The 19,594-nt window shown below is 44.9% G+C and overlaps 1 protein-coding gene across 1 annotated transcript in view; it reads right to left on the bottom strand.

The window, feature by feature from the left end:
- Positions 1-378: 378 nt before the first annotated feature.
- The window catches only part of LOC142786646 (metabotropic glutamate receptor 5-like), a 30,806-nt gene continuing 11,590 nt past the window's right edge, over positions 379-19,594 (bottom strand). Inside the window, exons 4-9 of the mRNA XM_075884278.1 lie at positions 15,306-15,541; positions 13,893-14,106; positions 12,787-12,961; positions 11,092-11,218; positions 4,674-5,155; positions 379-846 (exon numbers count right to left, since the gene is read on the bottom strand). Coding sequence (XP_075740393.1) covers positions 379-846; positions 4,674-5,155; positions 11,092-11,218; positions 12,787-12,961; positions 13,893-14,106; positions 15,306-15,541 — 1,702 coding nt within the window. The remainder of the gene's footprint in view (positions 847-4,673; positions 5,156-11,091; positions 11,219-12,786; positions 12,962-13,892; positions 14,107-15,305; positions 15,542-19,594) is intronic.

Below are 19,594 nucleotides of genomic sequence, written 5' to 3'. Positions count from 1 at the left end.
CATCTGGCGCATTTGTACCTAAATTCTATTTCAAGGGCTACTTTAACTGCAACACATTATTACTTTCAAAACATTTCCCGATAAAACAAATATCAGTTGCGTTGCCTAATTACCCATTGTCATCAGTATAATTTTCAAAGTACACTTTACGTTCTCGAGTAGGAGCGTGTAGCCGAAGTTTAGTTATCGGGGCACAAGTGCACTCGCTCAAAGTGGCACTCAATTACACCAGGAATAACGTTAGCTTTAATTAAATCACCACGCAATTTTTTGCTCATAACTTTTATAGGGACACTCACTCCCTCACTCACTCACTCACTCACTCACCGAACGAACATTATTTACATGTATTGCACTGACGTAAGACAAAAACAGGGGTCACTTTGTTTTATTTTGAGCCAAGCTTTCGAGCGAACCGCTGGAGCTCTGCGGTCCCTCGTGTCCAAGATCCTCGACTACAGAGACCTGGCTAGTAAGAGCTGGTCGAGTGCCAAACACGAAGCAGCAGGCGTGTTTCACGGGCTCGGAAAGCATGACGTATATCTTGGTGAGGAAGAGAAGCCCCAGCAGCACTTGAGAAGATGCGCTTATGACGAGACAGAGGGACAGCTTTCGGTTGTTCTCGCTCCCGACGTAGACGGCCACGTAAGCAATCCAAATCACAACGGTAGCGTACATCGCGAACCCGATCATCTTGGCCTCGTTGAAGGTGGTTTGAAGCTTCCTGGCCCTGAAGGCGAACGCCGTGCACAGGACAATGAGTTGGTAGTTGTACACCCACGGCAGATGACTTGCGAGGTCACTCACGTTGCACATCAAGAATGAGCGATTAGGTGCCGGGTAGACCTGCGTCGTTGAAGCGTGGGCGACAAGTGCAATGATCACAGTGTAAGAATGCGCGAAAAAGCACTCTTAAATTCACAAGTTTGGATGTAGCGACGTTAAAACGGTTCACTTTTAAAAAGATAGAACTTTTGTGCCGTTAGATTACCATGTACATTTTAAGAGATAAAGAAACGGGAATAGGAAGTCACTGGAGCTGTATCCATTAATCGAACAATTGATAGATACGTTCATGGCATGTTCACCACTGTTCATGAATATTGGTTGTTCGATTGATCCACTGATAGAGAGATCAATCAATATTCACGATAAGTAGATAAATAAACAAACAAACAAATAAATAAATGAGTGCCCATGAGCATTGAAATGTAATGATCACACTGTGGGATTACTTCAAGCTTTGTTAACTTTTTTATGTACTGTACTGGAGTGCAGCTTCAGTTACTTTTCTTGTTCAGTTCATTCCGATACTATTTATGTGTTAAAACGAGGACCCATGGTCGTAGCCCTGTCACATATCCTTACTTCATTACGGCTGGCTCTGAATCTCCACCTCGTTCTCCTTTTTTCGCCTCCCGCTCCTGCCCCAAGCCTATGCCCCACTCCTTTATTTTCGACATCCTCCAAGGGGACGGCATGAATGTGACACAAGACTCTTCGTTTCTTCTAACGTGCACAACCTATGGACAAGGCTTCAGAACTGAGTCAGGTTAATACGCACGAAACAAGGTATGTCCATTGCAGTTCGTCCAGAATGTAGCGATTTTACTCGCAGAGTGTTTACTGGCACGATTGTAGTGACTCCGACATGAATCTCCGTTACAGCCTGGTCCGGGAAGCAGCGTAGCGATCTACCCGTGGCTAAGGCACTCGGCTGCTGACCTGAAGGCTGTGGAATCAAATTCCAGCTGGCAACCGCATGTTCGAAAGAGGCGAAAATACCTAAGGTCCGCGTGCTTACATTCAGGTGAACGTTAAAGAACGTCAGGTGGTCGAAATTTCCAAAGCCCTCCACTATGACGTCTGTCATAATCAGATAGTGGTTTAGGGACGTTAAGCCTCAACAATTATTACTGTTAGCGTGCTGATCTGGCAGAGAAATGGTGCACGCGGTGCCATCTCTGTAGTTTTTATGCCAGCACGATACTGTTGGTGTGCCCCGCATTCATGTTCACCCGTAGACTCTGCCACAGCGTACTGGCGTTGTGTTCTGCATGGAGTGCCTTGGGATCTGCAGTGACTTTTGTTCCTGTGGCATGAGCTGTTTGACAACCCAAAATTGGGGACAAGTGCCGCTTTGGACGCTTCGTTCGATCGGTTGATCACATCAGCAGTGGGTCCCTGGGCCTGGCTCTTCTTCTGCTCTGAGAATATGCTTGTTGACGTGCTCGTACAGTTGTTTCGCGAAATGGCGCATTTGCTTCGGCAGAGTCCACAGGGTGCCACACTTCGCTTCCGCAGGTGAAAAGAGCGCTCTCACCTGATTTCCTAGGTGCCCATCCGCTTGCTTGGTCACGCCATTGTTTAGTTTCTCGAAGCTGAGACAAAGTCTTTACGTCCAGCCTGTGTATCCAACGGCAAGTACACGACAGTAAACATGGTAGGACTGAACGTTCCATCAACCACCGGATTGAACTGGTCATTGTTGATGATTGGTAAGCTGTCGGCGGGTTCTTCGGCACTCATCGGTTGGCCAATGTGTTCATCCTCTTCAACCTTATCGTACATGCCACAGCTTCTACCATTTCTTTGACTTGCTGCTTCCCTTTCAAGATTGGCAATCTCTTGATATTCTTCCCTGTGATCTTCATTCTACTTCAGAATACTTCCACAATACTCAAATAGTTGTTCTTCTCTTGTAGGATTAACAGCGTAACATCGTTGCTCTGGAGAATCTTCCGAGCACGTCATTGTCGCTTGGTAACTACCTAAAGAGACTTCGCTCACTGGATCCTGCTTTGATAGTTTCACCATCACGACCGATTTGGCGTTATTGCTTTTTCCTTCTATCGAAATGTTTCCATCTTTTACTGGACTCGCAGGCAATACGCTTTCGGGCTTGAATGATGAGTCTTCGCAACTTGTGATATCATTTTCCATGCTTTCCGATATGCTGTCACAGTCGTTGACTGCCCCACCATGGTGGTCTAGTGGTTAAGGTACTAGGCTGCTGACCCGCATGTCGCGGGTTCGAATTCCGGCTGCGGCGGCTGCATTTCCGATGGAGGCGGAAATGATGTCGGCCCATGTGCTCAGATTTGGGTGCACGTTAAAGAACCCCAGGTGGTCGAAATCTCTGGAGCCCTCCACTACGGCGTCTCTCATATACATATATTGATTTTGGGACGTTGGAACCCACATATTAATCAATCAACAGTCGTTCACTATTCTGTACAAACCAGCTCGGTTGTACTTTTTACTGTCTTTTCTGACGTAAGAAAACAGAAAATATCTCGTGTCGCATATATGAGCAAACTGCTTGCGTTCTGACAGAAAAAACTGCCCCACGGCGATTGCATACACGATTTTCTCATGGTAGTGCGGAGAACCTTTGAGGTCCTGGTCAACTGCTTCTTCTTCATTTATGCCGGAGATCGGCTTGCCCAACTGGCGGAGCTCATCTTTTCTAGTCATCGAAACAACAAATTACCCCTTGACCTCGCGTACCTTGGTGTCGGAGTGCTGCAGTGGTCCTGTCAGGAGGGTAATATTTCGTAGGCGCTGACCCTGACAGTCTCACGCACCATTCGGAGAAGCTTGGCTGACGACATGGGAGTCCCAGAACGACCACTCACGGGTTTCGGCACCAAATGTTAAGAACGAGGACCTATGGTCGTAGCTCTGTAACACGTCCTTACTTCATAAGAGCTGGCTCCGTATCCTAATTTTCTTCTCCTCCTCCTTTTGTCTCTCGCTCACCCATGGCACACATCTTTATTTTCATTATTACGGACCCGGCACGAGCATGTTTGCTGTCGGCGTCAGGGTTACGTTCCGTAAAAAGCTCGTATGTTTTTTTTGTGCAAGAGAGCGCTGCCGACGATCACTGCTCAAGGAGAGACGAAATGCACCGGCCATCTTCCGTCACACTAAATGCACATGAAGACACGAGTAATGTTGGGCGCTGTGGGCCTCCGTTAGGATATGCGTACATAGCTTGACCCGGGCGTGCTCATCTTAGTCGCACATGTATATATTTGAAGAGTTAAGCAGACGGATCACAGCTTTGTACGTGTCATGCTCTCATCGCAAAGTTTGCGTTGAAGCCATAGGCAACACGAACGTCACTTCGTTCGCTGCATCGGCCTCTGTTCTTAGGGGAGTGAGGTTTTAGCCTTCGCATAACATTCCAAGTTATTGCTATCACATTCATTGCATCTGCTTTGCGGTAAAATATACTTTTTGCTTTGAATAGATGATTTTTGTATTTAAGTGCACGAATAAATGAAACATGGCGATGCATCATTGCACATAAATCTTTGTCACGTTTGGTTTCATAGCTTCCTCAGGGAAGCACTTTTTTATTTGTATTAGGAAGCACTTTTGAACGTAAATGCCACCGCAGACATAACCTGTGCACAGTCAGTATACATCTAAGGGCAACACTGCGGAAGTATTCAAGGTGGTTAACATTAAACGTTTTTTCTAGTTGATGAGGGAAATTGCAGTTATATGGCGTCGAATTATGGCATGGTTAAGCATAATTGTGATTTTCCGGATCATGCATTGAAATGAGCTTGATTGAGGTCCTGAATACGTAAGGTGCTCATTTTAAATATGTATGACTGTCCAGTTCAGAAACACGCTAATGCGCATTTGGACACCCTTACCTGCACGGTTCCCGGTTTATCAAAGACGAGCGTAGCGGCCGTTATAAAGAACTGCACAGCGACCAAGCCTCCCGCGATCAGCAACAACGACTGAGTGCTCACGACCCGGGCCGCATTTACGGCGGCAGGGAAGCCTCGGCTCTCAGTCGCCGACAGGACGCGGCACAGCAAGTATGCCTTGGCGAAGATGGCGGCGTACACCGTGGCCACTCCCAGCACGAAACAGAGCCGCTCGAGAAGGCAGGACGCCACCGAAGGCTTGGAGACAACGGCGAAGGTACCAGCCTCGCTGAGCAGGACACCCGCCAGCAAGACGAACGACAGCTCTCGGGACGTCATCTTGACGATGGGTGACCGGGCGTACCGGATGAAGACGGCCGTCGTGCAGACGGTGTTCGCGATGGACAGGGAGGAGATGACGATGGTCAATATGGAACCGGCTTCGGTCCACTGCGCGTACTTCTGGGGAATCCGCTCACAACCTGCGAAGACAGTGCAATACGAAACACGAACCCTTCGGCGTGCAACTCTAGAGGGTCCGCGCGATGTTCTTCGGAAGGCTTTTGCAGGCTGTTTGACGTCAAGTGTGACGCCTAAATGCCACCAAGTATGGCGCCAGGCGATTCAAGAGCACGACGTTTCGAAAAGAAATTGCTTAAAATACGGAGATATAACGCTTGAATTTAACAATGTCCATAAAAATTAAATGCCATTTATAAATTTTCCCCTACAGATTTCATTTGTGGATTTTTTTGTGGAATCGTGCGACATTTAACAATCACTTTGGCAGCAGCGGCACGACCAGCGAGCACACGCCTAAGATTTCGCTCCATATTTTTCAGCCGCAACAGGAGAAGACGCTGTGACTGAAAGCACCGCGGATCCGGGCCGGCGCACTTCGGTACTCGTGTTGGCATCATTATTTCATCGAAAAGAGAGGCACAACGAAAGATTGCGCTGTTGACGTCACCGGCTGCCACACCAACGCTACTCGGACACGGCCTACGAATTTTCTACGAGGGGCGTGAACCATCATTTGGCAGCAGCGGCACGACCAGCGAGCACACGCCTAAGATTTCGCTCCATATTTTTCAGCCGCAACAGGAGAAGACGCTGTGACTGAAAGCACCGCGGATCCGGGCCGGCGCACTTCGGTACTCGTGTTGGCATCATTTCATCGAAAAGAGAGGCACAACGAAAGATTGCGCTGTTGACGTCACCGGCTGCCACACCAACGCTACTCGGACACGGCCTACGAATTTTCTACGAGGGGCGTGAACCATCATTTGGCAGCAGCGGCACGACCAGCGAGCACACGCCTAAGATTTCGCTCCATATTTTTCAGGTTGGTGAATATCTTTTTATGTCATTGTTCAGCTCCCTTCCGCTGCTGCCAAGTGTTGGTGTGTAGTTGTAGTGGGAAACTGCAGTGACATGTCACAATTACGTTGTTGTTCATGTCGTCTTGGACCAGAAGATGGACGCCCGCTTCTGGCTTGTTGAGAATGTAAATTCGCATTCCACCTAGGTGCATGCTCAGGTGTTTCGGAAGAAGCGTGCAAAAAACGGGGGAAAAAACATGGAAGTGTGATAAGTGCAAGACTGGCGGCCATAAATCCGAGTCTGATGCGGAAGGGGTGTCAACTGATAGCATAGTAGCGCAGCAACTCCACTCACTTGAACTTAACATTGATGCACTCGTAGCTTTGCCAAGCAAGCTCCAATCAATGGAAACAGCTGTGCAGCTTCTGTCGAACAAATTTGATGAATTCAGTGAACGACTGCACGCCCAAGAAACAGCTACGAAAGATTTGTCGAAGAGAGTCGATAAGCTAGAGAAAAGCAAGGTAGATAAAGATGTGGCTTTGATGGCACAAGATTTAGACAAGCTAGAATATCGTAGCCGACGGATGAACCTAGAAATACATGGCATTAGGGAAACTGAGGGTGAGGATCTTGTGGCAAAAGTGAAGGAAATTGCGAAACAAATATCACTTCCTTCCCTGACCCGCAGTGATCTTGAAACCATCCATCGGCGACCCGCTAAGCCAGGCAAAACTCGTGGCATTATTGTGCGCTTCATGAATCGGGAAACAAGGTACAACTGGCTCTCAAAGCGGCGACAGCTAAAAAGCGAAAACAGTAACATATACATTTGTGAGAACATGACTCGACAGGCGCGAAATCTGCTCACTATGACCAAAGAATGGGCTAGGAAAACGGGTTTTGCATTCGTGTGGCATGCCAACGGTAAGGTGCTAGTGAGGCGAGCGAATGGCGAAAGAGCAGTGGTCATTCGGGGAAGCGAGGACATGATACGTTTATCATGAAGAGTGGTAACAGTTGTGTATTTCTCGGGTGATCCAGTCCCAAGATGTCATACTCACCATCCGAATTCCTATGCGATCTTCCAACCTTAAGAAGCAGCTCTGCGCTCTCAGTTTTTAATTTAAATGCCAGAAGTTTAAGAAAAAAATTTTGATGAGATAAGCATGTTGTTGTCGGAAACAAATTATCCATTTGATATAATTTGCTTTACTGAGACATGGCTGTCATCAGATGATGATTGTATTTTGATTGATGGTTATGAGTGCATTTCTGCATACCAATTACGAAAGCGTGGTGGTGGTGTCTGTGTGTATGTCCGTGCAAACCTCCCATATAGAATTGTTGCCGAGTTTAAGGTCGTAGGTGATAGCTATGAGTGTATAATGTTAGAATGTTCTAATGTGTTATTTTCGGTGATTTATCGCCCTCTTACTGGTTCAATAGAAAGATTTTTGAATTTCATTGAGAAATAACTGAAGAGATCTCCAGATTCCCGCTTACAGACTGTCTTGGTAGGTGACTTTAACATCAATTTGTCACTAGATAGCCCCAGCTACGTACGCCTAAATGAACTAATCGAAGCATATGGTTGTATGAATGTAATTAGCACCCCAACAAGAATAACCGCCACATCGGAAACAACGTTAGATCTATGTATTACAAGTTTCGATACTACTGATGTCAAAGCAGGCGCAATTAGTACCGACATTAGCGACCATTTTCCAACATACTGCTGCCTACCAGGCAATCGTGTAATCAAAAGTAAGCATGAAATGCTCTTTAGGAGTTATTCTAGCCGCAACATTAAACTTTTTGAGAACCTTACCTCTAGAATTGACTGGAGCAGGGTTATAGAAGAAAGAGATCCTAATAAATCATACAACTTATTTTTAAAACACTTGACATCTTTATATGACGCGTGCTTTCCTCTTAAGCCCTACAAAAAACACAGAAAATGCAGAAAACCATGGGTGACAGTGGAACTATACAACAGAATTAAAGTAAAAAAAAAACCTTTTTCAAGTTTTCCTATCTTCCAGAGACGAAAACGATTTACGTAATTTAAAAAAATTTCGTAATACACTGAACAAAGATTTGTAGATAGCCAAGACGGAATACTACATTAGTAAATTTACCACTCATTCAGGAGACGCGCGCCTGCTGTGGCACACAATAAATCAGCTCATTAACAAAAAGGAGATATCCAGACGAATAAAGTTTGAAAAACTGGGCATGAGTAAATTGGAAATCGCTGACACCTTTAACAAACACTTTTTAACAGTTGGTGAGTTTACCACAGACAGCACGGAAACGTGTTGCGAGAACTATATAGCATCAAATTACCCGTCTAGTGTACTCCTGTTTCCTACTGATCAACAAGAAGTGGTAAAGCTAATCACGTCATTAAAGGATAACTGTGCTTGCGGCCCAGATGACATTAAGCCAAAGCCTTTAAAGGCCATAAGTCACATTATCGCTACACCACTAACGCACATTTATAACTTGATGCTATCTTCAGGTGTTTTTCCCGATCAAATGAAACTTGCGAAAGTAACTGCCATCCATAAAGGTGGGTCATTTGATGAGCTTAACAATTACATACCTATATCTGTACTCTCTGTGTTCGCGAAAATGGCTGAACGAGTTATATATAAGAAGATTACGGGCTTTCTAAACGCAAACAATATAATAGCAAAAGGCCAGTATGGATTTTGCAAAAACAAGTCTGCTGAGTCGACTCTACTCAGCATCAAAGAATACATTTTAAAGAACACTGAAAACAAAATCTTTACTCTAGGAATATTTCTGGATTTTCGAAAGGCATTCGACAGTATACAACACGATCTACTTTTACGAAGACTACCGTATTATGGCATTCGGGGTACCACAGCTCAATTAATACAAAGTTATCTCTCGTCTAGAAAACAATATACCGTTGTAAATAATACACACTCTCAAGTTGAACACATTAAGTATGGTGTCCCCCAGGGATCGATTCTTGGACCTGTCCTATTCCTGCTGTTCATTAATGATATCGTAAATATCGATGGACACAAGAAAATAATATTGTACGCTGATGACACAAATGTATTTTTCGCAGGTTCAAACGTATGTGAACTATATAAAGAAGCAATTGTTTGGATGGAGAAACTAAATTTATGGTTAAACGCAAATAAACTTCAATTGAATATCGCTAAAACAAAGTAAATGTTGTTCAAGCCTAAAGGAGTAGCTCACATACCATGCACTCCAATTTACTTCAGGAGCACCGAGATTCAGCGCACAACAACAATAAAATTTCTAGGAGTTCTATTCCAAGAACAACTTTCTTGGTCTCCTCACATCGACGCGATAAAAAAAGATCTTTCCAGGAGAATCGGCATTTTAAATAGACTGAGATACTACGTCCCATCAAATGTCAAGCTGCGAATTTACTACGCACTAGTACATTCACGACTAACATACTGCTCCTTGGTGTGGCTAACAACGACCACCACAAACCTTAATGCTCTGTTGATATTACAAAAGCGTGCTATACGTGCTATATCTAACACTCCCCTTTACGAAAGTGCTCGACCATATTTTGAAATGTACAAAGTATTGCCTATAAAACTGTTATACAGACATAAGCTATGTCTAGAGATATTACATCAGTATAAACTAAATACATCACTATTCCTGGACACATATTATGTGAAACAAACACCATACGAGCTGCTAAAGAGCCTAGTATACAAATATAGATCACGCACGAACTACGGTGACCAACGATTAGTGTCAAATTCCAAACATTCTAAACAAACACCCAACTATATTACATTTACTGGAAAACGGAATTTCAGCTAGATCATTTAAAAAAATAACGAAAGAGTTCCTAGTGGATGAAAGCGATGTTTTTCTTGATTGTTGAAATTTGTAGTTAATGATGTTTTTGTATTCGTTGCACCTTGTTCATTATTGTCCCTTGCCTGTTGTTTATTATACTCTAATTTGTCTTGTAGAGCAACTCGATTTCCTAGTCAAGATGTTTCTTGTTAATTTATTTGATAGAAAACATGCATTTGTTTGTATTTGCTACCACTCGAATAAGGACTGTTTATATTTCTATTATTTTATTCACACTTCTGGCAGTTCCTGTTTGACTATGGTACCCGTGTAAGATAACACGTGATGTTGTAAGTTTCTGAGTACTGTACTTGCGGTATGTTTCTGCTTTGCTGCCAAAGTGGCACGACCAAGTCAGGCGTTTACTTAGCCTTTAGTCGTGTCCCCCAAGGCAATCTTGTTCAATTTTGCCTTGAATAATAGCAAACCAAACCAACTCATATGCAACGTTTTTTGAGTATTTGAAAACGTTGCTCATAGGGCAGTATGAGTATATCTCATGCGTATTAACGGAGGCCGTTTAAAAAAAGAAAAATGAAAGTAAGTATTAAATGCGATTTTGTGTAGCTATTTCAAGTTGCAGTGAGCCTCGTAATTGACGAGGCAAAGCCAATCTTCAGGAACTTCCCACAAGGTCATGTAACTGAGAGTTACTTTGCTCCACTATGTGTTCAATTCACTCAAAAAATGCCTGTCCGTAGCCCGTTTATGTGATGCATTCTACGGACTGAAAATTGCGGCTTCAGAAACATGTTTTAAGCTCATCTAACAGAACCATTTCTTGAGGCGAAATTGGGAAAATAGTTCCTATAGAATAAATATATTACGTACGAACTATTATAGCCACAAAGTTGTTACGTAAGAAGACATGAGCAAGGCGTGACTATATGCGAGTGAATTTACACTAATGTGCACAGAAGTCACCAGGACGGAGGGCCAGCACCAAATGCAGTGTTTCACACACACTAGGACAGCCTCTCTTTGGGGAATGCGGCTCAAATTTTGTTAGCTGCCATATGAAATTAACATGCACACTAGGTTATAGGGGACGCTGCTTTTTCGACGTGCTTCAGTGGTTAAGAAAGGCCTGCCAAGTTGGCATCACAGTTTCATATTTGAGAATGTGTTAATTATAGTATCTTCATATAAGGACTAAATGGCTGCATGTATGTAACACTGTATGCGTGATTAAGGTTCAACTCACCGTCCATGTTCTCATTCGGCCACGTTCCTTGCTTGCATTGAGAACAAAGGTAATCGCCCTGCACGTACTGGTTGTCGGCACACTGGACACACTTCCAGCAACACGGCTTTGTGATCGACTGGTGAACCTGTGCAAAGGACATTACCGGCAGCTTAGATTGTGCCGCGTTATACACTCTTTCGTATTCGTGATCGGTTTCCAGTCGACGTGAGAGGCATCGGCTCAATATAAGAGGGCTTAGAGATTAATTTAGCGCAGAGGACCCCTGGCGTTCGGAAATCAAAGAGCAGAATCAGCCGGTGCTGCTGGGTCCACATCGTGCACTGGATGCTGTGAGACAGAAAAGAAGATCCTGGGACCTTGGCCGACGGTTTCGCAAACGCGCAAAGCCACGAAAGCCCTCTTGTGCTTCTTAAGGACCACCGGACTTCATGAGCGCTTGTGAAAGAACAGCGTGAGACAGTGCTATATAGTCTCGAGCTGACTATTCATTTATCTCTCTCTTACTCCTCTTCTTTTCTATCTCTTTTCCTTCTATTATTCCCCCTTTGCCCCACCCCAAGTGGTGGGTAGCCAACCGAGCCAAGCTTGGTCAACCTCCCTGCCTTTCCTCTCTATTTCTTTCTCTCTATCTGTCTCTCTCCGAGATAGACAGTGTAGTGTACTTCATGTGCTCCAGCAACAACCAATGTCCAGAAAGCCACATAATTCTGAAGCATGACGAAAAGAGGGTTTTCTACGAGTGCGTTGAAGGACATGCGCATAGCGCACAAGGATTGGCTGTTCATTTTTTGTTTGCCTTTGCACTTTTCTAGAACACGATTGAAGAACCGAAAGTGATTGCGAGCCAGGTCTACACCACTTCCACCACCACCGTAAAAAGACATATAGAGACACGGTTATTTAGCTGGTGTGGAATAAGCTAACGGAAATCCTCTATGCGTTTTTCTTTGTGACAATTAAACTACAATTTTTTTCTACATTATATCGTTGTGTACCTCAATGACAAGGCATAGTGATCGTAACAGAGAAGCAAGCACTGCATTGAAGCTCGTACTTGTTTCTAGTCGAAATGCACTGCATTAACGTATACATTATACGATTCTAGAGTACGGGCTACATTGCTATATGTTGCGTTGATATAACATTATATCGGATAGCTTGTACAAAGCAGTATCGGCAATCTTCTCTTGCAACCATATGCGGACACGATTGATTCATTCAGATGACGTCATATTGGCCATATAGTTGAAGTTAGTTAAGATAAAGGCATTATTCATAATCACCATCATCCATAACAGCCTGACTACACCCACTGCAGGGCAAAGGCCTCTCCCATGTCCCACCAATCAACCTGGTCCTGTGCTTTTGCTGCCGCGTCATACCCGCGAAGTTCTTAATCGCATCTTCCCACCCGGAAATTACTAATTTGCTGTCTCCCCCTCATGCATTTGCTTGTTCTTGGAGTCCCATCACTTACCAATAGCGACCAACGCTTATCCTGCCTCTGTGCTAAATCATTAAACGTGACAGAGGAATCAAAATGCGAAAATTTTTCGGTCAACTGCCAGGAAGTAAAGAAGAAAGGGAGAAAGAAACAGAAAGAAGGGGGTGTTTAGCCGGATATCAGTTCGGCTGGCTACTCTGAGATAAGAGAGTGTGCGTGATCGCGTCTGGAACTGGGAATTCATATACCTTGACGTGTCCAATGGGGCACGGCTCTCCGCATTCGGATGTAGGCACCTCGGTGTTGCCCTGCGAGCTCCATTGGGGTGTCTTGAACACCTCGAGTTGATCGTTGGACCAGGTCCCCACAGTCTCGATATCGTAATCGCCGTCATCGGCCTTGATAAAGTTAACCACGTCGTACCTTTAGAAAAAGGAAAATAATTAGAGGTAGCTACGCACTAGTGGTTCGAAGACTGAGGAAACAGCAGAACTGGTGACCTTCCCCACATACTTGCGATATTATTTTACTGTAAAGAAGGCACCGGCGCGGTATACCTGCGGTGTTCTCTTTACTTTGCCAAAAGGCATCTTCAGATGTGTAAAAACATGAATTACCGCAGTAATCACAGAAATTAAGACAAGTTTTCAACCACTGGGAATAGCCGATCGAGTCCAATGCCCCGCCGTGGTGCTCTAGTGGCTAAGGTACTCGACTGCTGACCCGCAGGTCGCGGTATCGAATCCCGGCTGCGGCGGCTGCATTTCCGATGAAGGCGGAATTGCTGTAGGCCCGTGTGCTCAGATTTGGGTGCGCGTTAAAGAACCCCAGGTGGTCGAAATTTTCGGAGCCCTCCACTGTGGCATTTCTTAATGATATGGTGGTTTCGGGACGTTATACCCCACATATTATTAAAGTACTTTCTACGAATAGTCGACAGCCGCTTTGAAATTTTCGAAAGGAGGCCACTGGTAACCACCGCGGAATCGAGAGTTCTGGCTAATTTAGCTGGATAAACCAAAACCGATGCCCCAAACAGCGAATCTACCATTCACTTGGACAACGCGCTCAATGGCGACACTGTTTCCCTCGCTGTTATCAACCATCAATCTATAGAAACTTCGCTTCGTGGCCGCTTATCGACGATAACACATTCTTCTCCTCCCAATGTGAGGAAAATAGTTTCATTGCCTAATCAGTACGGACTGTTAGGACTTTTGTTGGATCATTTCTAACAAGGGGAACATACTACCATAGATCCATATCTACAGGCACAGTTGACTATTATTTTGCACGGTGATGTCTTTTGACCAACTCGCTTTCATTATCTAAACGTACAGCAATGAATACTTACCAGGGAATTGCGCTACGCTTCTTATTGAGCTCAGGTATGCTTCTCTGGTACACTGGGGTCACTTCCAAGAGGTAAGTGAAGAACTTGTGGCCGCCGACATGAACGCGCCGATAGCAATTCTTGTCGACGCTCGTTAGGCAGTAGTCATCCAGCATATTGTGCAGCGCGCGGGCGACCAAGTAGATGGCGATTTTGACGCCGTCGATTTGCGGGTCTTGCTGAGTGACTCATCACCTGCGAAAGACGATTTCTGAAGCCACCCTGTTTATATTTGTTGAATGTTAGATTTTCACGCGACATCGTTAAAGAGCTCGTTTCGCAGAAATCTCGGCATCGGCATCGTTGGTTGTGAGCGAAAAATCATCACCTTGTGCATGACCGAAAAGTCAAGATGCAGAAAATTTCCTCGTCTGAGTTAAAATCGAACCCGGACCGTTTGTGTGGCAAGGACGTGTTTTACCATACAGCCCCGCGTCTGCTTGAGAATACAGTGAAAATAACTTCCTCTGCTTGGAAATGCAGTGGAAGCAACTTTCATGCTTTACAAACACATGTACGCGTCCTGTATACATGCTTCACAATACAACATCTATTATCGTAGTAATAATGCGTGGTACAAGTGTACATTGCCAATGGGCGTCACTACAGGTGATGATGACTACCTCGTGGTTCAAAGCTGGCCACCCACCACAAGTGGCGCAGATGTTACGGCATGCATACCCTTGTAGAGGGTGCTTAGCAAGTTAGGAAACATTTCGCAAACATTTCACGCGCATGATTACTCGCGAGCATGCCACCTATTTCACAGAACACGCTATAGAGACCTATCGCTATCGCGTTCAACTTTTAAAAGTGAAGGTTAAAAATTCTAACACTTTATTAGTTTTATTTATCGAGCTGACATCGCACTGTCTTGTTTTCGTTACTCCATTCATAACCAGTAAGAATACACCTACATTATGCCGCACGGCGGCTACGTCAATGCATGCACGCGGTGTGTGTTTTGTAAAATGAATGACTTCGGGTAACTGCACGATATAGGTACAAGTGATATTAGTACGAGTGGGGGGTAACGTGTTTGGAAATGCAACTTTTACTACTTCCCCTAAATATAGCATTAGTTGCTTTTTTCTTTTTTGCTTTCAAAGTGGAAAACCGAGTAGGAGGCATCAGTGCTCGCACGAAATCATATATTTATTAAGACGAAAGCTTTCAACGTCTCATCAAAAGTGAAACGTTACCGTCGCCATGAACACGTGTGATGAAAAAAACAGCTACCATGTAATGACGTCACCCTATGACATCATCACGACGTCAGAGGTTCTCGAAATTTGCGACGTCATCGTGTTATGGGACGTCATCGTGACGTCGCACGTTTACTTCATTGTTCGCTAAAAGATCGTTTTTCCTCACCTGTGCACTTCCGCTCATAGTGGTCGGCAGTTTCACCTTCGCTGTCAAGTGAACACTGGAAGTGCGACTCCCAGAACTCGCGAAACCACGGGTTTCTGACGTTGTTCCTGGGATTCAGGCTCGTGTAGTAGGCCTCGAACTCTTCGTCCGGCTCGACGTGATTGTGGAAAGACAGAACACCGACGGCTTGCTCTTCGAGGCCGGTCAGTAGTTCCTTGTCTGTTATCCATGATTCGCTGAGAATAGCCGTGTGGCGCTTCTTAGACATATATGCGTCGCAGTCGCACGTTGCATCTTACATCAGGAGGTTCGAAGCTAACGCACTGCGTGCCGATGGGTTGTTGAAGGAAAACAAGCAATCATTTTTGTTCAGTTGCCCGATTCGTTGAAAAGTGAAATACGTCGCTATCTGAGTCACCGTAAGTGTTCCAAGCTTTTTATTTTAATGAGCTTAGCTGAACTCGAAGTAGCACCGTGTCATGAGACGGAAGACTTAAACAATGAACATTCAGTCACTAGGAATGGCAGTCTCGGATGACGCCATATCGCCCCGCCGCGGTGGTCTTGTGGATAAGGTACTCGGCTGCGGGTTCGAATCCCGACTGCGGCGGCTGCATTTCCGATGGAGGCGGAAATGTTGTAGAACCGTTTGCTCATATTTCGGTGCACGTTAAAACACTTCAGGTGGTCGAAATTTCCGGGTCCCTCCGCTACGGCGTCTCTCATAATCGTATATGGTGGTTTTGAAACGATAAACCCCACATATCATCATCATCAGATGACGCTATTCGCATACTCTGTACGTGGAGTAGTAGATCTGCATTTATTCATTTGTACAAAGCATGTACTATCGGCGTCAAATGAAACCCGAACTAGAGTGTACTAGAACTTTTGAGTGGCGCGACCGAAACGCTTTCCCCTTGCTTTCTCCATCCCCAACTTGTGGCGAAAGTAGCGGCGGCGCTGCCATCGCCCAATCTTCCCACTTGGTTTACTCGGCTGGCTCGGCGGCATTGCCGGCATCTCGGTTTTAGTCGCGAAATGACGAAGAAGTAGCGTCTAAACCATTGTTACGCGCTAGGTTGCACAACTGGATATCCGCGTGTGCAACAAAGTCGGAAGTTATCCCTTTTTAAGGCCCCGAAAGACGAAGAACGACGACTTTTCTGGGAGCGGAACCTCCATCGGCTTGACAAGCCGCTTGACGCCAATTGTGCTGTGTGCGAGTTACATTTCAAACCGCATTTCATTGTGAGAGACTACGTACATGTTATCAATGGTGTTCAAGTCCGAATTCCTAGGGGAGCGCCGACACTCGCCCCTGATGCAGTCCCGACGATCTTTCCCAACCTGCCTGCATATTTGACGCTAAAAACTCCGGCTCCGCGGACCCAAACAAAGCGGCGTCATCAGTGTGTGCCGGGTGAGAATGACAACAGAAAACAGCGACGCATTAGCACTCTTGCACAGCTTTTTGTGGATACCAACGGTGCAACTTCTGCAGATGGCGACGAAGCTGACGAGGCAAGCTCAATTCCCTCGTCTGACGCGGTTGTCACTCTCGGTGACCTTCGTGGTCTTGTCCTACCATCAAAGTCATGGGCGCTGCACGAGTTTCCTGGATTTGCTGGCGTGTCGTACGTAGCGTGCTCACTGAATCCTAGCACTCGTGAACTTTGCATTCAACGAGCCGTATACTTCACCTGTACAGACAATGGAATCGTGCAATGTGAAGCGTTCGTGCAAGAGAAACTAATCGGCAAGTCCAGTTTAGTAACTGTTCGAGAAACCTCAGATGCTCTGCAGCTTGTTGCAAGCGTCCCACTCTGTTGTAGAGCAGCAGAAACTTCATTTTTGCCTTCATCGGACCTTACCCACGGTCTACACGCGCAAATGAAGTCAAGATGAGAAATCTTCTACAGTGTCAAAAGCGCACAGAAGCACCTAAAATTGAGTAGGCCATAAATTGCTACAGTGGCGTAAAAAGGATGTCATTTTTCGTGCATATTTTCTTACACCCTTAATTTTTTGACGGTACACCAAGAAGAAAAACAATTTTTCCTAGAAGAGGCTTGTAAGCGAGAGAACGTGCAAATAATGACGCGAAATCTCAAAATAAATCTTTGATCTTGAATCTTTTTGTATTAAACCTGTGATGGTAAATTTAGCAGCATTAGGTATCTCGGTGCATAATTCATTGATCTAAGCCAATTCATTGTTGCACTTCAGTGTCCCTTCAAACGATCTTTGGACCATAACATCTTTTTTTTCAAATGCATTTTGGAAAGACAACCTTAACTCTGTCATTCTGTTTGCTTTGCTTTATGTTATCTTTTGTATCCTGGCTCTATATATTACGTTTTTTACAATTTACCTAATTGCAAATGTATTGTTTTACTAATATGTAAACCTTGCATTTTTATGTTATCAATTATGATTAACATTAGTTACGACTCTGCTTTGCAGTGTTGTTGCGTTTTTTAAACTCTCGAAATCTTCCACTACTATGTTTCACCTAAGACATTCTTTTGCAGTATTACGTATTTGCATTTCTGGGGGTCCTACAACAATGAATCTATTCCCATATTTTAAAACCAAAGGGTTGTTTGGAAAAACTCTGCTGTTCTTCAGATATTATCAATAAAGCCTACTTTTTTGTCGTGTGTGCACGCAGCCACAAGCAATGAGCCTTTTATTTGAGTCCAGCTTTGGTGTTTTACGTGGAATGGACCAAGAGTTCTTCGTTTTGTGTGCACCATATTCCTTTTTGGGGGGGGGGGCGCTTCCGGTGTGTACCGGCCAGATGGTTTCTCGTATAAAATGTGTACACTTCAAAAATTAAAAAAAAAACGCGCTCGTTATATTGTACAATGTGCTATGCTGCTTCGGGCTGCAGTGCGGGCCTCAGCAACTTCAATAACAATAATGTCAAATAACCTTTATTTGCGCGAAAAAGGGGAGGTATGTGAATAAGAAAAAAAAAAGAGGGAGATCATCTTCACACTAGGCGCGACAGAGAGGTACCAACACGTACGCGGAACGCCTGCCAGCCATCCGCCCAGGTAGATTGGTCGACGCCAGCGCCACCGCATCATTCCACGCCGAAACGGCCGCTCCCAGGCAGCTGCTCGCGCCACTCAAAAGCTTCTAGTACACTCTACACGAACAGCGGAGCACATGTTTCAAGCATTAGAAACAGTATAGTGTTGGCCGTCCAGTCATCACCATTGACAGGCGTGCACATCCGGTTTGGCATCACTGTGCGATCCCCCTAGAGTGCGTTATCTCTGTCTCTGCCCTGGTTTTCGCATGGTAATAGTGGTGACCATCGTGGGCATGCCAAGCACTTTTGATAGTATCACTCGCGATTCCTTGCTTTTCCTTCCGCGTCGCAGTGCAATCAGTGTCCTGGCAAGATGAAACAAAAATATAAATATAATCAGTTTGCGGTTGATTTTCAAATGATCGTCGTATCTCGTTTGCCAGCGCTGCTTCATCTGCACCCTTATTTCCGAGACCGGTCCGAAAAGGCTTCCCTTTCACTGGAAATGCAGAGCGTTTCTTCGGAAGAGAGAGTACGAATTGTTTCGCTTTACCGGCACGAAGTGAAGCAGCGGGAAATTGCGAGCATTGTGAATCGAGTTTTGTTTACTATAAATAATATTTGCCAGGCATTCCGTGATTATGGACTCCGTGATGACAAACCGTGCTACAATACTCGCCTTCGGCTGCAATAGTTTAACCTCTGTATTTTATTTTGTTCCTTTCAAATAGCATTACTATACCTGAAACACAAGCAGAAATATTGCACTATAGGGGGATCGCACAGTGCTGCCACACCGGATGAGCAGGCCTGTCTGTGTCAATGACTAGTGGATGGCGCGCACTATGCCATTCATAAGGCTTCTGTCACGTGCTCCACTGTTCGCGTTTCATTTGAGGCCGATAGTACCATTGATATACTGCAGCCTGACCGCAGAAGCATTTTGCCAACGCCGCATGAAATGCGTGGCTGAACGCCAAGAAAACTCAACTATTGCTGCTTTACTATTTGAGGCCATTAGTGAATGTGAAAGTGACCACACACTAATGCATTGTCCCACGAGTGAGAATGGTATATCAATTCTCGAGCCATACTTGTTCAGATTTATTGACATTTGTACTGTAACACAACAATTAGAATATGACTTCATAATTGAAGTCACAAATGAACATAGAATCAAACCAATTTCACTGCATGCTGCACCAAAACAGCATCCGTTTCGTCGAAGAACAAATTCGTCTCGACT

This window comes from Rhipicephalus microplus, unplaced genomic scaffold, assembly GCF_043290135.1.
Source record: "Rhipicephalus microplus isolate Deutch F79 unplaced genomic scaffold, USDA_Rmic scaffold_27, whole genome shotgun sequence".
Classification (NCBI taxonomy): domain Eukaryota; kingdom Metazoa; phylum Arthropoda; class Arachnida; order Ixodida; family Ixodidae; genus Rhipicephalus; species Rhipicephalus microplus.
This window is presented reverse-complemented; position numbering and strand designations above follow the sequence as displayed.